We start from the raw sequence: 17,488 nt of genomic DNA, 5'->3' as shown, positions 1-17,488 counted from the left end.
ACAAATGCAGGGCCAGGATAGAGGGATGAGGTGGAAACCTAAGAAAAAATGAGTATAGCTGAAAGGCAGAGAGGTAGATGTGATCATCCTCTAAAATACACACAGTGTGCCTCTTCCTGTTGCAGACAGGGTGCTTGAAGGGATGGATATTTAGATAGTGATTTGCTGAGAAACATGTGGTCACTTAGGGCTGCTTGGCAGCCCCAGAGAAAGGCAAAGTCATCCCTCTTCTGCTGTTTTGCCAGCTATCACTACAAGGATTAAAACCCCAACTCTCGTCATGCCTTTGAGCAAAAATTTCACTGAGAAAAAGGCTCTTCATGTATTTTTCTCACTCTGATGACATTTGTTCACTTTGCTGAGAAAAACTCACAAGGTGACAAGCATAAAATTTTGTCAGAAGCAGTTGCTGGAGAGCCCCAGGAGATTCATTATTCAGGAACTTCCTCAACCTCAGGTGGCCCCAAATTTAACAGCACTCATCCTTCTTTTTGAGCAACAGCCTATTGTGCCAATGTCCTTTACTGAGTTGCTGGATTCCATATGGTCTCCCACAGTCTCTTCTTCAAAGTCTACTTGATGAAAAAGCTGCTTTTTCCCCCAAAAGATTTAATATGCTTTGGATTATATGCCATCAGTTCTTCATTTTTCCAAGATCCTCTTTAGCCATCTACCTTTGCTCACACTAGAGCTCCATTTCTGAGACTTCTGGGCAATAATGCTACAATAACCTACTTCAGACTTCTTCCAGGGAGTCTTGCCTTCGTTCATTTTGCTTTATTTTTTTCCTGTCTTTTGTCAGATTTCCCAGTCTGATGAGAGACAGGCTTTGCTCTGGAAGGAGAGTATTTTCTGCACTGGAAGATATTAACTTTGGCAATCTTTCCAAATATTCCCTTCATTTTATCTCTCATTTCTAATTTAAAATGTGATTCCTCACCAGGACCGTACAAGTTGGATTTTCTCTAGTTTCAGTTTGGAGCCTTTCTTTTTTGAACAGGGACAGACATACTATATCTCTTGTAGAAGTGGTGAGGAATGAATCTGCTCTCCCCAGACAGTGTTTTTAGAAGAGTTTTATGTGCACGCGTGTGCCTGTGTTTTAGCATTAAAACTCCCATCCTGTGAAGGGAAAACAAATTCAGTGTTTCTGCTCTCCCCTATTTCACCTGCCAGGATCTATTTGGTGATTTTTAAAATCTTTTTTTTTTAAGGCTTCAGAAGCACTGTTGAGATGAAAAGCTGTCCCCTCCCTCTGTTTTCCTCTCTGCAGCCTGAGATTTTCCTTCTTATTGCAAGCTTCAAGAAAAGAGAGAAGAGAAAATTCCTCCTCTGGGAGAGCATCCTGTGCACTTGGCTCCTGCAGCTGTACTCTTCATCACATCTCACACCTATACACAGGGCACAAGTGCTTTTTTTATTGCTTTTCTCTTTCACCACATGAGGACTAATCTCCTTCCCCACTACTCCTCTGTTCACACACTCTCCTCCTATTACTCCTCATCAGACTGAGTTGGGAGAATTCATTAGTGTATAAAACACGCTTTGAAGTTGTCCAAATAACAGTGATGTAACACTTTTGCACTTCTATAGACTCTTTTATCTGAAGATCAAAGTAGTAAGTTATGATTACCATGATTGGATTATTGCTGCTTAGCCTTTGGATCTGAGGGTAAGCAACAACTCTTCTGGGTAGGCACTAATCAGAATTACTGCATGATTTTATTAAATAGATTGAATGCCATCAAGTGTGCTGCTGCTGTTTAAGGGAAGGGCTGTGTGCACGAGCTCTGTGCCCTTTCCTGCCATCTGAGCATATGAATCAGCTGCTCTCCAGCTGCTCCTTTGATCCATGTGGAAATGGAGGGAAGGCAAAGACAGTGTGGAAGACTTCAGAGGTGACACCAGGCTCTGCCCTTTCCAACTCCAGACTCTGCCCAAGCACATAAGAATTTTTGCCCCAATTTCTTAGCAAGATCCACATTTTGCTTTTCCCAGTTACTTGGCTTCCTCAAGCCTTTCACAATGGATAACACAATATCTCTGTCCTATTTCAATAAATTTGTCTTAACTTCTCATCATCTTGGGGTGTTACCATGGGAATTGCTCAGTGAACAAATGCATTCCTGAACTTTTCATGAAAAAGGGGGTATGGTGCTTCCCCAGTTACAAGGATGAGCAGTTGGGATGAAATCTGACACAAAAGCAGAATAGGCCCCATAAATGCCTGTGACAGTGTTCACAGGGGTCCCAGGATGAGGGAAGAGATGAGGATTTGACTCCATGTTTCAGAAGGCTTGATTTATTATTTTATTATATATATTATATTAAAACTATACTAAAAGAATAGAAGAAAAGATTTCATCAGAAGGCTGGCTAAGAATAGAATAGGAAAGGATGATAACAAAGGCTTGTGCCTTGGCTCTCTGTCCGAGCCAGCTGACTGTGATTGGCCATTGATTAGAAACAACCAGCATGGGCCAATCCCAGATGCACCTGTTGCATTCCACAGCAGCAGATAACCATTGTTTACACTTTGTTCCTGAGGCCTCTCAGCTTCTCAGGAGGAAAAATCCCAAGGAAAGGATTTTTCATAAAATATGTCTGTGACAAAAACCAAATTCCATTGGAATTAAGGCAGAACTCTGAGCCTCCCAGTGGAAGGCCAGTTGTGGGGATGACACCAGCAAAGAGCAGCTGGGGATGCTTTTTGTGTTTCTTTAGCCAGAGCAATTTGAATCAAGGAGTTCAAAGCTCATTCGAATGTGTATCCAGTGAGTGTGCACATGGTATCTCAGTGCTGATAAAAGTAATGTACAGCATATGGAAGAGTTATTTAAGCAGGGCTTTCCTGTGAAAACACGCTCAGGGCTTCCCATCTTAACCACAATATTTTTTTTGGAGTGCCAACATTAAAGCAGTATGTGAGAGGCAGCCTTGCAGAGGACAGCACCTGAGGGAGGTGGAGGCCATTCAGCTCCTCACAACCCTTATTCTTTGACAAAAACACTTGGCAGTCGACCTAACTATTAGAGAGACACAACCACACTCAGTCCTGCCTGCAGAGCCCAGCTGAGCTGACTGCTCAGGAACAACTTGTTATTGAGAGGAAATGGGAAAAAGCCTGCTGCTCTCACTGACTGAAAATCAGCAAGTCTGAGTACAGCAGGGGGGTCCCTGGAGGCTCTGAGAGTCTCCTGCTGCAGTCAGGGAGGAGGCTGTGACTGTCAGAAGGCAGCTCTGTAAATCTTAGTGCTCCTCATCATCCTGAGTCAGTGCCCAGCATTAGAAACACAAACAGCACCTTCCAGTTCCATGTCAGAGAACACAGAATGGTGTGAGTTGAAAGGGATTTTTAAGTTCATTTCCTTCCAATCCTCTGTCATGGGACAACCTTCAAAGGTTGCTCCAAGCCCTATCCAACCCAACCTTGAACATTTCCAGGGACGGGGCAGCCACAGCTGCTCTGGGCAACCACAGCTGCTCTGGGCAACCTTTGCCAGGGCCTCACCACCCTCCCAGGCAAGAATTTCTTCCTAATATCTATTCCAAATCTACCCTCTTTCATATAAAACTTCCCAAGATATTTTAAAAAAAGGGAAATGCACTTTCCCCCCTGCTATTTTCAACTTTGTTTTCAACGAAAAACATGAGAAACATTTATTTAGTCCTGAAGAAAGAAATTGCAAAAGTATTTTTAGGCTAATATATCTGCTTTTAGATGAAGTGTTTGATGACTTATCTTAAACACAGCTGGTGGAATGATTAGTGAATCTGTCACTCAATGGGAGGAGTTTCAGCAAATTTCTTGCTGTCCCCCATCAACCTCAACGCCAAAGGCCCAAAGTCAGAACTGTGGGAGAATGATTAAATATGCCTGAAAGGAAAAGCATCCTGAGGAAGTAGCTTACAGGTCAGTGGAGGAAGCATTCATTACCTCTGCAGCATTTAGACATTTTCAGATGGCAGAGTGTGCAAATTCAAAAGACTAATTTTTCCTTTACAGAACAAATTGCATCGTTCCAACAATGCTCTCTCGGTTGGTTATTTCCTCCTTCTTTCCAAATGAAAAAAAAGGACAGCAAGGATGATTATTTTAAAAGAATTTCCATTTTCCCCTGGCTGCCACGCTCTGGTTGCCATGGAAGTGCACAGACTCCAAAGGGGACTGTTCAGTTGGATATTGTGCAATTTGTCAAGCTGTTCCTCTGGTGAGTAACTTTCCCTGGTTAAGTGCATTTTAGAAATAAGTGTGGTCATCAGTTCCTGGTGATTTGCAAGTGCTGCTGTTACCCTGTGACCTGAGCTTGCTCTCCCTGGACATAATTAACTCTGCCAGGTAGAGATAATTGCAACATCATTTGCAATCACTTTTATAAGGCAAAGAGACTTTTCCAGAAGTTGAAGTCCTGATTTCCTTACTTTTATTCTCAAAGAAAGCCAGCTCACCACTTCAAGCAAACCAGCACAAATGAATGAATCTGAGCTTTGTCCCCACAGAATCATTAAGGCTGGCAAAGCCCTCTGAGATCGGAGTCCAACATTTCCACAGCACTGCCATTAAAATTCACCATTAAACCACATGTCCATGCATTTTGAACACTTCCAGGGATGGCAAGTCCACCGCTTCCCTGGGTAGCCTGTTTCAATGCCTGACCACCATTCCAGTGAAGAAATTTTTCCTAAACTTCAATTTAAATCTCCCCTGGTGCAATCTGAGGCCGTTTTCAAGGCAGATTGCTTGGAGTGCCAGAGAAGACACTTACTGAAATCAAGAAGAGTCATCAGATAAATACCCCTGCTCAGCCCTCTTTTCAGGAAGGAATTAAATTCCTTTTGATTGCTAAATGCAGCTGGTTCTAATTTCTCTAATGCTAAATTTTTAGCAAAATAAGTAAGTACCCTGCAAATGTAAGTTTACAAAGGATGGAACAGAAATAATTTCCTTGAAAAAAATCCAAATCAATCCTCTCACTAAAAAAAAAACCAACAAAAACCACAAAAAAAAAATCCAAAAAACCAAACAAAAACCCCCACAATTTTTTTTTTTTTTTGTTCTAATCAATTTCTGATTTGGTTTTTGCCCCAAAACTGGCTAAACCCTTTCAGTATTGGGAAGATCTTGTTGAAATTTAAAATGCTGCTGTCTTTCAAAATCTGAGGTCTCCTGTGACTTTTTTCAATTGGGCTAAAAAGAAATGTAAATAAACTGGAAAAAGAGCAGAGGAAAATGCTCAGCATTAATTACAGGTACATGATAAATACCTGGTTTGCTGTTCCCCAGACAAACCACTCTGATGGAATGCAGGAGTGAGACTGAGGAGGAGCAGTGAACATGAGCACACAGCACAGATCAGTCAGAGCACTGTTCCCATGTCACAAAAAAACAAATAACCATGTCCACAAGATGCCGATAAATAATAGATTGTATCTATTGACTGGAGAGCAGCCAGCGTCTATCTCTCTCCTTCCTGCCTGGGAGTGCAGCCATCCATCATCTCTGCCAGCAAAGCTCCCTGCTCAGCACACCCAGCTGTGGTCGCTGCCTGGCACAGCCCAGTGCACCCTGCAAAGCCTCTGCAGGCCAGGGAAGACCCTGTTAGCTCTTTATCCCAAACCAGATGGAGGGTGGATGGTAGCTTGAGCCATGTCTCCTTGCCCACATTGAACCCCACAGTCTTTAGGGCACGCTAAACAACATCTTTGAATCACCATTTCAAAGTGTGATTTTATTTTGCTTTGAAATGGGGAAGGAGAATTATTCCATCATTGTTATTTTAATGTTGGTGTGACCTGAGCATTTCCCAGCTGTGGTCCCACCTTGCACAGAGGCTCTTCCTGCTCAGGCAGCCCTGCTGATGCTCCCAAAGCATCCCCTGTCCAGGCTCTCTCTCAGACACAGATGGGATGAAAGCTTCCTCTGTCCAGGCCCCCACTTCAGATGGGATGAAAGCTTCATCCACCATTCACTCCCAGCACAGGCTGACCACGACATCTCCAGCTCTGTTCTCTATGAGACAGATTATAATGAGTGATTTCAAGCTGTGCTGCTCAATTATCATGAGAAGATACCCCAGTGTGCCATGATATGAGTATGCATTTCCCTTCTACTCACAGCAGATTTTGATCTGAATTCAGAATATGTATCCTTTTTGTTTCAACAGTAAAGAGAGGCTCCAAGAAGTGAAACTAATTTTTGGAGATCTTTATTTAATTTTCCTCTGGCAAGGCACAACTGATGTCTGCATTCACCAGGTGATATTGTGTGATATTTATCCACCTGCCAAACCTGACATGGGACAAGGTTCCTGCCGTCAACTCAGCTGAGAGTAACTGTCTATTCTAGCTCATGGTATTTTCAAATGAAGAAAAAATGCCTTTCTGGAAGATCTGTTTTAACCAAATGTATTTCATTTTAGTCAAACATAAATTTTCTGAGTCACAGGAAGAATAACTGGATTAAATTTAATAGTCTTTAATATACAAGAAGATGCTTTTGGGCTCAAACCATATGAAGCAACATATTTTGTGATAACAAAAAATAGGAGATCAAGATAAGAAGCTGACAAGAGATGCTATTTTGCTCCCTGTTTTTCCATTCTTTTCACAACAGTCAAATTATTTATTTTGCAGAAAATGATGGAGAAGATGAAAAATTCTGATGCCTTGTTTTGCTGCAGAGGAGATGGGAAGCCCAAGCCTCCCCTCAGTCTCCTTCTGAAAGGCCTCAAGTCCATCCTAAGTGAGGAATGGCTGCAACGTGCTGGACTTTAGCAAGGTCCTACCCCCGCCAGCTGCTACACACTGTGGCTATTTTAAGCTCTGAAGACAATTTATCAAATTACAGTTCTGAAAATGGTACAATGTGAGTCATATTTACTTCACATTTTTCTTTCCGCAGGCTCTCGCTATTGGCTGTGGGTTATTTATTACCTCTGATGCCTGCTCCGAGAAGCTCCTTTCTGGGTCCGTATTTCACCTTTAATGAGTGCTTTTGCAATTTCATTGCAGTTTTCTGAAGCTAAGGTGGCACTTAGCAAAGCCTAATGGTTTATGGCCCATTTCAGAGTCACTGATTCCTGCCTGTCCCTGTGGAGCTGAGCACAGCTCTGAGCTGCTGCTTCTCCCTCACCCTGCTGGGTACCAGCCCCTGCTTTGAGTGCTTTAAGGGCAACAACAGGGGCTGTCTCACCTCAACCAGGGCAAATTAGTGCTGGCAGGGACTGTTCCACACCCAGTGGGGTCAGTGATGGTGCAGAAGGTGGGCACACACTCCAGTGGGAAATGTCCGAGAGCTCTCAGCCCCCTTGGTTTGAAGCCACACATTTACCATGGAGTCATTCCTGGATGGATTCCCTGCTCATGGTCGTGTTTCAGCACCCACAGGCACAACACACTCCAGCTGGGACTCTCCATGACTGGTTGCTGCCTGCCCTTTGTCACATCCACCCAGTCGATGCCTAGACATGAAGGATTCAGAGCTTCAGTTGACCTCCTGCAAAGAGGCTCTGAGCAGGTAACCCACAGCTCTGCTCTCTCTTGGCCATCCACAGGTCACCAAATTCACAGTGGGTCTTTAAAGTCCTTGGTAGGTTGTCCCCAATGTACTTAAAAGCCTGTTTAAAGCTCTGCCTAGTAAGACTGTCCTTAAAAAGGACAATTTCCTTCAAAAGCGAATTTTTGTCTCTTTGGGGCATCAAAGTTCCCTGGGGACTGGTCTGAGACTGAGGAATGCAGATTTACAAGAGCAAGTTATTGCTGCAAACCTCACCACCTGCTGTGCTGAGTGATGTGTCTGTGGTTTTGATCTTACTCTTTTTTTTTTAATGATAAATACATAGTGGCATATGCACTTAAAACAAGCACGATCTGGAAAAATAACAAACAAACCTTCAGACAAATTTCCCCTGGTCCTTTCCAAAACAAAACTGAAATAAACAACCCAAAAACCTCTACAAAAACAAAATACACCCCTGCACTTGCTCCTTTCTGCTGGGGAGAGAATGACAGAACAGATGTATAACAGAAGCTATTTATGTTGGTTAATGCATTACTGGGGAGATGCTGAGAGATAGTAGAGATAAGTTTAGAAGCAAGCACATAGGAAATATATTAGAATAGAGCAGATATCCCCACCTGCCCACAGTGTCATTCTACCAAGTGTTCATTTCTAAGTGATGTGTCACAGAAATCCTGCACTGGGTTCGTGTGAAAAATACATGTGAAACAGGGAGCGGGCTCAGAGCTTTTCTGCACAACAACATCCTACAGAAATTCTCACTCTTTGCTTCCTCCTGGCTTTCACATCACACAAAAATATCCCTCTCCCCTTACAACCACCTCATGGAGCTGTACTCAGAGTACTGGGAGTTATAATAATTCCCATTTAATTTTTAAGTTTTTATCATCTTGCCAATAGTTGTAGCAGTCAGAAACTGCTCTTGTGTTCCATGGGAAAATATTGGTTTCAATGAAACTGTAATTTTCATTATCAGGATGATTAAATCAACCAACATTAAAATAACAATGATGGAATAATTCTCATTTCCCATTTCAAAGCAAAATAAAATCACACTTTGAAATGGTGATTCAAAGGATGTTGTTTAGCTAGGGCAAATCTTGTTATCTGGATCAAACCCACTGATCTTTCCCTGACACTTTTTATTAAAGATGTTACCAAATTTGCTATTCCTCAAAGCCTCAGCTTTTCACCTCTCCCTGCTCCTCCTTGGATCAGAAACCACCTATTGAAATGGCCTCAAAGGAAGACATTTTATTTTCTAAATAAAAATAATGACAAAAACAACAATGAAAATAAAAATCACAATAACCTGATCCTAATGCATGGGGCTGGTTACAAGACAGCAATAAAGTTGAAATTCCCTCTGCTGGGGAGACTTTCTGGATTCTCTGTCCACCCTCCTACTAATCAATGATCAGATAATAAAACATATTCATAAAGACTGTCACTATCAAAGTGCCCTGCAGGCTGTTATTTCCCTGCTATCACAAGCTCATTAACATTTGGATAAATTGGCATCTGATAGCCAAAAAGCTGGTGCTCAGTCTTCCCTGCCATGCCAGGGGGGCTGTGCTGAGCTGCACGGAGTTATCTCCCCTTGTCCATGGAGCTGTGTCTCCCTCTCATCCCCTGAGCTTTGATGCCACCACAGCAGGCTGGAAATCAGCCTCTGCCCACTGTCTTTGCCCATAAGATGGGTATTTCTGGATGGAACTTCCTTTGAGGAGAAGGGAGACAAAGCCTCCAAAAGGAAGTAAAAAATACCCAAGTAAATCACAAGAGTCATTCACCAAAAAGTTCCTTCAGGAACACTTTGGATGTTGGGTCCGCCTGAACTTTCAGGCAGCAGAACTGTTGGCTGAAATGGAAAGCAGGATGTAACTTGGTCTTTCTCTAACCTTTTTAAAGGCCAGTAACAATTAAGCCACTCATTGTGCTCCATATTTGGAGTGCAGACCATATAACCTTTCACTGGGCACCTATTTATTATTTCTCCCTACCTTGCTGGAAGTTTTTATCTTCCCTATAATGCTGGAATCATCTTATTTCTAGCAGCAACAAAATAAATGACTGACAAAATTTGATTGCAATTGGGCGGCTTTAGAAAAGCATGTTATAATTTCTGTAAATTCCCTCAAAAGAGCTCCCCAATAAAAATTTAAATGGTATTTTCATGGTGTCAAGTTTGAGATCCCAAGTTCACAGCTGTGAGACCTGTGAACTTTTGGATCCTTTCTGAGTCTGTAACTGATTCACAAAGCCACACTTTGGTTCAGGAAAGGAGGTAAAAGTAGAACCTGTTCAGCTTCAAAGCACGCAGAAAGATTAAACTATGAGAACTGGAAGAAGGTTGATTGGGGAAGGCAACCCACCTTGGAGAAATATCACATCCTTGCTGCATGAAAGCTCCTAGGGAGAACCAGAGGCTGTTGAATATCCCAAACTCATTTGTCTGGTCATTGGCTGGCTGGTCCCGTCCCTCCTCGTACTCCTCAGTGTGCCACTCGTAGGGGCTGAAGCGACTCACCAGGAAGAGGACAACGCTCACTCCAATGTAGGCAAAAACAATGCACATCCAGATCTCATAGGCCAAAGGATCCAGAAAGGAAAAAACTCCTGGTTTGGACTTTTGAGGTTTTTTTATCATTATTGATATACCTAAACTCATGAATGGTTTGGAAAAGTCTATAACTTCTTCTCGAACCAGGGTGATGGTTAATGGTGCCACAGCCACATCTGCCCTCTGAAAAATGAGACAGAAAAGAGATTTTCAGACTGGGAATAAAATGTATCTACTAATTGCAGTGTATGATCCTTTGATCTCTGTTTAACCTCGCTATCTGAGAAGAAATCAGGCAAAACCAATTCCAAGAAAAAGGTTAAAAAGGAGAAGCCCATAATATTGGTGGATTATTTCCATTTTATTGCTACTGATTACCAGATCTGTTTTGAAATCACAGCACTTTCTTTTTGCAGCCACCCAGCTCTTCTCATCTGATTTATCCACTGATGTCACAATATGATGAAGATGATTTTCTCTAAAAGAGCTTTACCATCCAGACATCAAAAGAGGCAAGGAAAGGCCAATCTCCTGAAAAAGGATGTCAGGATGTTTACTTCCATCAGGAACTGTCTTTTGATTGCATAACTGATGCAGAGAAGAGGAAAAATGTTGCAGCACACTGATATGTACTCTCCACTAATTTTGCAGTCCATCTTGAAAATGGAGAGGGAGATGCATTGAAATGGCTGGCAGCATTTACAGTGGAGCTACCATCAGGAGACAAATCGTCCCCACTCCAACACAGTCTCACATGGACTTGGGGACTGATGCTCCCTGCATGATTTCCCTTGTAGGGAAAGGGAAATTAGATCCCTCTGTCTGAGGAATGACCTAAACCTCACAGAGGATGAACTATCACACCAAACCAGGTTTAGGGTGCAGGTGTACATCCCTGATGATGGAAATGAGTGGCTGGACAGAAAGTAATCTCATCCTTCCATTCACCACTCATGTGCTGAGTGTTTGAAATATTTTTCTTCTTTTATCCTGCTATTACCATGCAAATATAAAACAGGGTAAAATTTGGAGATTCTACCCGTGGGAAAATATGACCTTTCGATACTTGTTCTTCTAAAAAGGTAAAGAAAAAGAATCTTGGAACTGTTGAAAGCAAACGTTTTGACATTTCCATAGGCACAAAATGTGCCGTCTCTCCCCTAAATTAAAACATTTCACTTGGGCTGATTATTTGAGCTGCAGTCCTCTGGAGAGCTCAGGCTGAGAGAGGGCAGGACTCCTTCTTGTTGGGATCTTTAGCTTGTCAGAGTGACCCTGAGAAAAGTTAGAAAGTCTCTTTTCCCAGGCCAGCGCTTGAAGAAGGAGTCAGAGCTCTTCATTTCTTGGTCTCAAGGTTGTTTATTGTATCTTATCTATAAAAATTTTTCTCCTGCCCTGCTGAGGTCCATCCAGCAGGACAGTTCCAGGCACACTGCCTGCCCCCAGGGCAGTGTTATGTCTTTATACTAAAAACTATGTATGCAATGTTTACAATTACTTTTCAATACCTATCACCTATGTTAGACAGTGAGCTTCTACTCTAAACCAATCTGTAAATGCCAACATCACAGCAGAAGATGGAGGCCAGGAAGAAGGAGAAAGGCTGGACACACCCAGTTCCCTCCATCTTGCCTCCTGACCCCCCATACCAAAACCCCCAAAAATCTACTTTTCCACCCTGTGATAACTTCACTATTATTCTACCCAAACTGTTGTGGCTTGCTGATCTTCATCTAAGGTTGGTAATTTGCTCCATGGGTCATAATCAAACCCACAGGTGTTTTGGGCTCTGTGCCAGGGCTTCTGAGCCCCCTGGCAGGGGTCCTGGCCATCCTGGACTGCCAGAGGGATGTTCTGGGTTCCCACACCTTGAGGTTGGAAACTCACCCCATAGACGAGCTCTCCCACCATGCCGTTCCAGGTCTTGGTGTCGGGGTCCCGCGCGCCGTACTTGCCGTCGCGCACGATCTCCAGCCGGTAGTGGTAGCCCACGTGCTTGGCAATCTCGGCAGCCAGCTCCACACAGTAGCCCTCGTACCTCTCATTGCCCTCAAACTGGTTGGCATTCTTCTTGAGCATCACGTACGGGTCCTCCTGGCACACAGAAGAGCAGCATTGAGCCCCACTCCTCGTCCCAGATGTGCACACCAACTTTTGGTCTCCCTGCAAAGCTCTGGCTTTGTGTTGCTGTGCCAACAACACACACAGCCAACACACCATGGGCTTGTTCTAGAAGGTACAAATTCTGATTTCTTTTTGTATTATGGTATATTCTTTTCATTCATGCAGAATCTGTGTGCAGCTCCTGCAGTGATGGACCTGAGGGGAATGGAGTAGCTGGTGGGATTTGGGCGACAAACCTTTCAGTGTAGTTCTGTAAGGGGTATTTAATGTATTTGAGCTGTGAATTTTTAAAGCCATGCCTGCCTGTGTGGGCACAGGGAGAATCAAATCTGCTGGACAGGAGAGAGCCTTAAAGTGTTTAACTCAGTTTGGGTATTGTGCCTTCTCTGCAGACTCCCAGTAAGCAATCAACAATCAAATTAGTAATATTTCACGTTTCTGCAGGTTAAGTGTATACAATGACACAATACATGATACCATACATTGTGGGCTACCTATTATTCCTTCGTGATTACAGTGGAGATTTGCTTTTAAAGCAATGATTCATCCTCTCTGAACAAAACAGCTTATCCTTCCCAAAACTGCAGCCCCCATTCTGTGGGATAAATACAAACCACAGGTACAATGTTCCTGATTTGCCTGTGTTGATGCCTCTATCTTGTCATAATCTTTTGTATTTTCTACACTTAAGCATGAGAGCTCTTTAATACCTATTTAATTAGCCACAGCAATTTGCAGATACCTTTATGGAGCTGGCAGGAAACAGTAAATGCTATTATTGTTGTTATTATTATTATCATTATCATTATTATTATTATTGCTATTATAAAAATGATATAATACAAAGAAGGGCTCATGAGTGGGAAGAGGGAGCCTGCACATCAGGAAGATGGGGAGAGGGAGAGCTGGGGTGGAAGTCATGGTACTTACCAGGATAGTTGTGACTATGTAGGTCCTGTTCTGCAGGCTCGTAGACTCGTTGCCACTTTGAGTATCTACAGCTATTGGGACCAGCTTCTCATCTTCATTCCAATAGCCAATCTGCCCAATAGAAAACCAGGATTAATATGGCTTTGGAATATTAGCCAAGGTACAGTAACAGGGTCATCCAAGCCAGATCAGCCTTCTCTGCATGTTCATACCCAGCCAGAAATCTCCTCTCCTGATTTTTCATGCTTTCGGTAAAGGGGACAGGGAAATTCCCCATCCCACTGTGCCTCCAGCCTGAAAATAATAATGTGCATGATGTGCTACAGTAGCACAGTGCTTGTATGCATGCAAAAACATTTATCACATTGTACTGGAGATTATTGCCATTCCTACAAAGAAAGTTCACACTTTCCCTGTGTGACTTCCAAATTTATTCTAATGGTGAGCTTGTCTGCTGCCGGTGCAGGTGCTAGAGGGTGATGAAAAATCATCCTGCAGCTGAAAGCTTGCATGAGTGCTGGAGTCAGTCTTGGGACATCTTGAGACAACAGGCCAAAAAATCAAGTCAGAACTTCTCCCCCATTCCTGTGCCAGTGTCAAAAGTTTGGGGTTATAAATAAACTGAGCATTTATAAAGGGAAAAATTCTGAGGTTAAATTCTGCTTAGTAATAATCAGGGATTTGGGCAGCTCTATCACTCCTTGCAGGTAAAGCAGAGTGCTGGCAAATATCTCTAGGAAGATCATGGTTGAGGTTATCCACTTGGAGGGCTTGATTTTATAAGAGGTTTTCCATCACCTCATGTAAGTATGAAGCTGCCTGAGCTCTGCTCATATGAAAGGAATTTCTTATCATAAATGGGAAAAGGTATTAACCAGGGCATGACCAGGAACCTGATGATGGCAGATTAGAGATCATGACAGCTGAGGAGAAAAAAAATCTCTGCAGGCTTCTAATCACTCATTATTGCACAGACAAAAAGAATGGAAAGTGAGGAAAGGGCTTTCAAAGCTCTGCCCTAGGGCAACAAAAGTGGAGACATGGATGTTTGCTTTGCACCTCTCACCTGGTGGGTCTAAACTAGAATATGCATCATGGCAATGATGTATGTGTCTTTCAAACAAATATTATTTCTGATGGTATATACATAGAAAAATCAATACACTCAATTTCATCTCCTCTAGACTCTCCAGACTGCCAACTTATTGAAGCTCAGAGACCCAAACTGGGCATGATGCTGCCTTTGTCCTCTTATGAATACTTTGCAGTGGAGGACGACTGCTTTGTACAGCTTCAAAATCACATTTATTTTATTTGTCAAAGAAAATTTGCCTTTTTCCACTAGACTGTGGGGGGCTTTGATCTCACACCTGCTGCTCTCATATGCAAGCATAGATTTGAGATAGGGGCTGTAAATATGGAACTTTCATTATTTACATTTTTGTTAGTTTCAAACAAGTTTTTTATCTTTCAGGGGACTGAGGAGATTCAGAGAATGCCCCTTTCCAAAATACATAGTAACTCTCCTTTATCAAGGAATAACTGAATTATTCTCTGTTCTTCAAATACATGGTATCTAAAGTGGGACATAAGCACCTAGAGTCAGATTTTCAAAAGGATTCATGTTTCAAGGGCTTGGTATCTCTGAATAAGGCCAGATTTTTCAAAGAGCCTGGGATACAGAAAGTGATCAAGACTTCAGAAGAGCACAAAGGTCTGTGTAGCTATTGGGACGTGGTTAGTGCTAAAGCTTTTGTCACTTCAAGGAGAACAGAATTAGGTCAACATAAAGGGTTCACTTACAATGGTTGGGGCAAACAGCTTCTGCCTGGCTCTGCCTTTGTTTATCCTTGGAAAAGTGGAAGGGCAAAGCCAGACCTAGAGCTGGGCCTGCACCAACACACTGTGCCAATAGCAAAGGTGAGCTGACCAAGTCTTAGCATCCTGGAAAATTTTTGCCACACTTGAAATGCCCTTGTTGCTGTTGATAACACCTTCCAAATGTTGTAATTTTTTAGAAACACACCATGAGTTCTCCCTAGTGCTTGGCTTTGCTTATGCCTAGAGCTGGGAATGCCCTTGCTGTTTGTCCACAAACAAATTTTCATGAACAGGAATGCCTGTTGAGACCCAGCCACACTGCCACTCCAATATGGGCTGGAAGCTGACACAGGATGTTGGTCACTCCCTGCTTTACCTTTCTGATCCCATCGTGCTTCATCTCAATCACATGGAGGGTGTAGTTGGTCCTGCGTCCTTTCTCGTTAAACTGAACGTTGCCAGACAATCCTTCAAAACGGACCTTAAATACACAAATAGCAATGAAACAGCAAATTGGTCAGCTTTTCATGCAGTGGTGACTCAGCAGCAGTGAGAGGGGAGGGGAAGAAGGGTGCTGAGTGCAGTCATTACTCTCAATTCATGCAGGGGAGGCAGCATACCTGCCTGAAACTGGTTTGTCACTAAGGCTCACTCTCTACAGCATGCCTGGCCATGGACACTGCCATCCTCTTAACTAATTCTTTCATTTAAAAACCCTTTATCTTAAAATTCAGTGGTTTAAAACATAGAGCAGCCTAAGAGCTATATCACAATGTGAGCCCATCACCTCTTGGGATGTGACAGTGAGCTAAATCAGCTCTGAACTCTTTGAGTTTGCAGGGTTTTGTATTTTCTAAATCTGACCTGGAGTCGGGATTTGGCAAAGAATTTGTCAGCTCAAATCAGGAATTGTAAATCAGGAGGAAATGTGAAACCATGGCCACAGCTCCCAGCCATTATTTTTGTATAGAAAGGAGTCTATAAGTAATCAAGCAAATTTAATTACCTCTGCACCAGATTAATAAAATCTAACAATTTAGTATTGACATTTGCATAGGAAACTTTGAACAGTAAATATCTGCTGATAACACAGTAGAGCTGAAGTGAGGCTCACCTCACATCCCACATCCTGAAATTCCCTTGCTGCAAAAGTGCCCAGCCTGAAATGGAGAAGAGGTCCTGAATAGAATCACACACTCTGTGGGGACCAGGCAGTGGGGACCAGGAACAAGGAAAAATTAGTGCAGATTTGGGTTTCTATGGAGACCACCCAGAGAAGTGCTCTTTTTCTGCCTTTCCACTTGCTTTGGACAAACCTCTTGTCCCTGCAACTGAAGTCTTCCCACATGAAAAATGGGGACAGATATTTAACAGCCTTTTAAAATACCTGAGATCCTCAGAATAAAGACCCATGGTGAAGAAGTGAGGCTGTATCTTTACAGAGGAAATCTGTTGTTAATCTGGTTAAGCCGTGTTTGTTTTCCAGCTGTTACAACAAAGGTTTGTCATGAAAATGAACATCTGCCAGCATTTTCTGAAGCTGTTTCAAACCAAGAGGTATTCCTGGTGACATTTAGACAAACATGCTTTTCCCTTTTCACAAGACACAACATGCTCATAAAAAATAGATGTGCTGAAAAAGCACCATTGTCTTAAGCACTCCCAAGCCTGCTTTTTTTCATGTCTCCTCTGGTTTTCCTTTCAGGTTCTGACCAATTCTGAAGCTCAGGTCACAGGTGCTTGTGCTTTGTAGCTTTGTATGCACTAAAAGGCAGGTTTACAGCATCAATTTCTTCTATCTGAGTGAATAAAATCTTAATCCTGTGGTATCCATGTGTCACTGAAATGCAAAAGGGATCTCTGCTATCCATGCTGCAGGAGGCAGCACATCTTTTCTGTCATTCACCATCCTCTGAAGGTAAATGCAAAATACAAAAATGCAGTGCAAAATCCAAAAAATGCAGTGCAAAATGCAAAAACGCAATGCAAAGTACAGTCAGGACTGACTTCAACAGTGCTAAGCACTACTCAAGTCAACTGGAGACATTTAAGCACATTTGTGTGTAAGACAAGAATGGGCATTTGGCTCTTTGCTGGGACATCTGGAGCAGAAGGATGCAGTTGTGGCCTTCTGTTTTACAGGCTTAGTCAGCAGTTAGGGACTAGCTTTCTGCTTATTAGATGTGCTGACCCCATAATGATAAAAATTTGTTTAAAATTATCATAACCTTTTCAAAGTAAAATCAAAACCGTGGTGGAGTGGTTTTAAGCAATATTTTGTGGGTTTTTCTGGTAAAAAAAGAAAAAAAAGGTAATTATCTTTAATAAAAACATGCATTCTCCTTGAACATGCCAGATTTCTGTTTTTAAAAAAATGAAGAATGCTTCATATTTCTTTTCATCTTTGTTCCTGACATCCATGAATCCTCGTTAGGTGGGGTTCAGTCTATCCCCCCAGACAGAACAACAGGACAGGAGGAAATGGCCTCAAGTTGTGTCAGGGGAGGTTTAGTTTGCACATTAGGAAAAAT

At 42.5% G+C, this 17,488-nt stretch overlaps 1 protein-coding gene across 2 annotated transcripts in view; it reads right to left on the bottom strand.

Annotated features, from left to right (window-relative positions):
- GRIA1 (glutamate ionotropic receptor AMPA type subunit 1) overlaps positions 1–17,488 on the bottom strand; it is a 120,977-nt gene that overhangs the window by 25,216 nt on the left and 78,273 nt on the right. For both annotated transcript variants that reach the window (XM_058815439.1, XM_058815441.1), the window contains exons 8-11: positions 15,334–15,438; positions 13,137–13,247; positions 11,970–12,176; positions 9,895–10,265 (exon numbers count right to left, since the gene is read on the bottom strand). In XM_058815439.1, the coding sequence (XP_058671422.1) occupies positions 9,895–10,265; positions 11,970–12,176; positions 13,137–13,247; positions 15,334–15,438 (794 nt within the window). The remainder of the gene's footprint in view (positions 1–9,894; positions 10,266–11,969; positions 12,177–13,136; positions 13,248–15,333; positions 15,439–17,488) is intronic.

The sequence above is a fragment of the Ammospiza caudacuta genome, chromosome 16 (assembly GCF_027887145.1).
Source record: "Ammospiza caudacuta isolate bAmmCau1 chromosome 16, bAmmCau1.pri, whole genome shotgun sequence".
Classification (NCBI taxonomy): domain Eukaryota; kingdom Metazoa; phylum Chordata; class Aves; order Passeriformes; family Passerellidae; genus Ammospiza; species Ammospiza caudacuta.
Note: the sequence above shows the minus strand (reverse complement) of the source record. Positions and strands in the feature narration are given on the sequence as shown.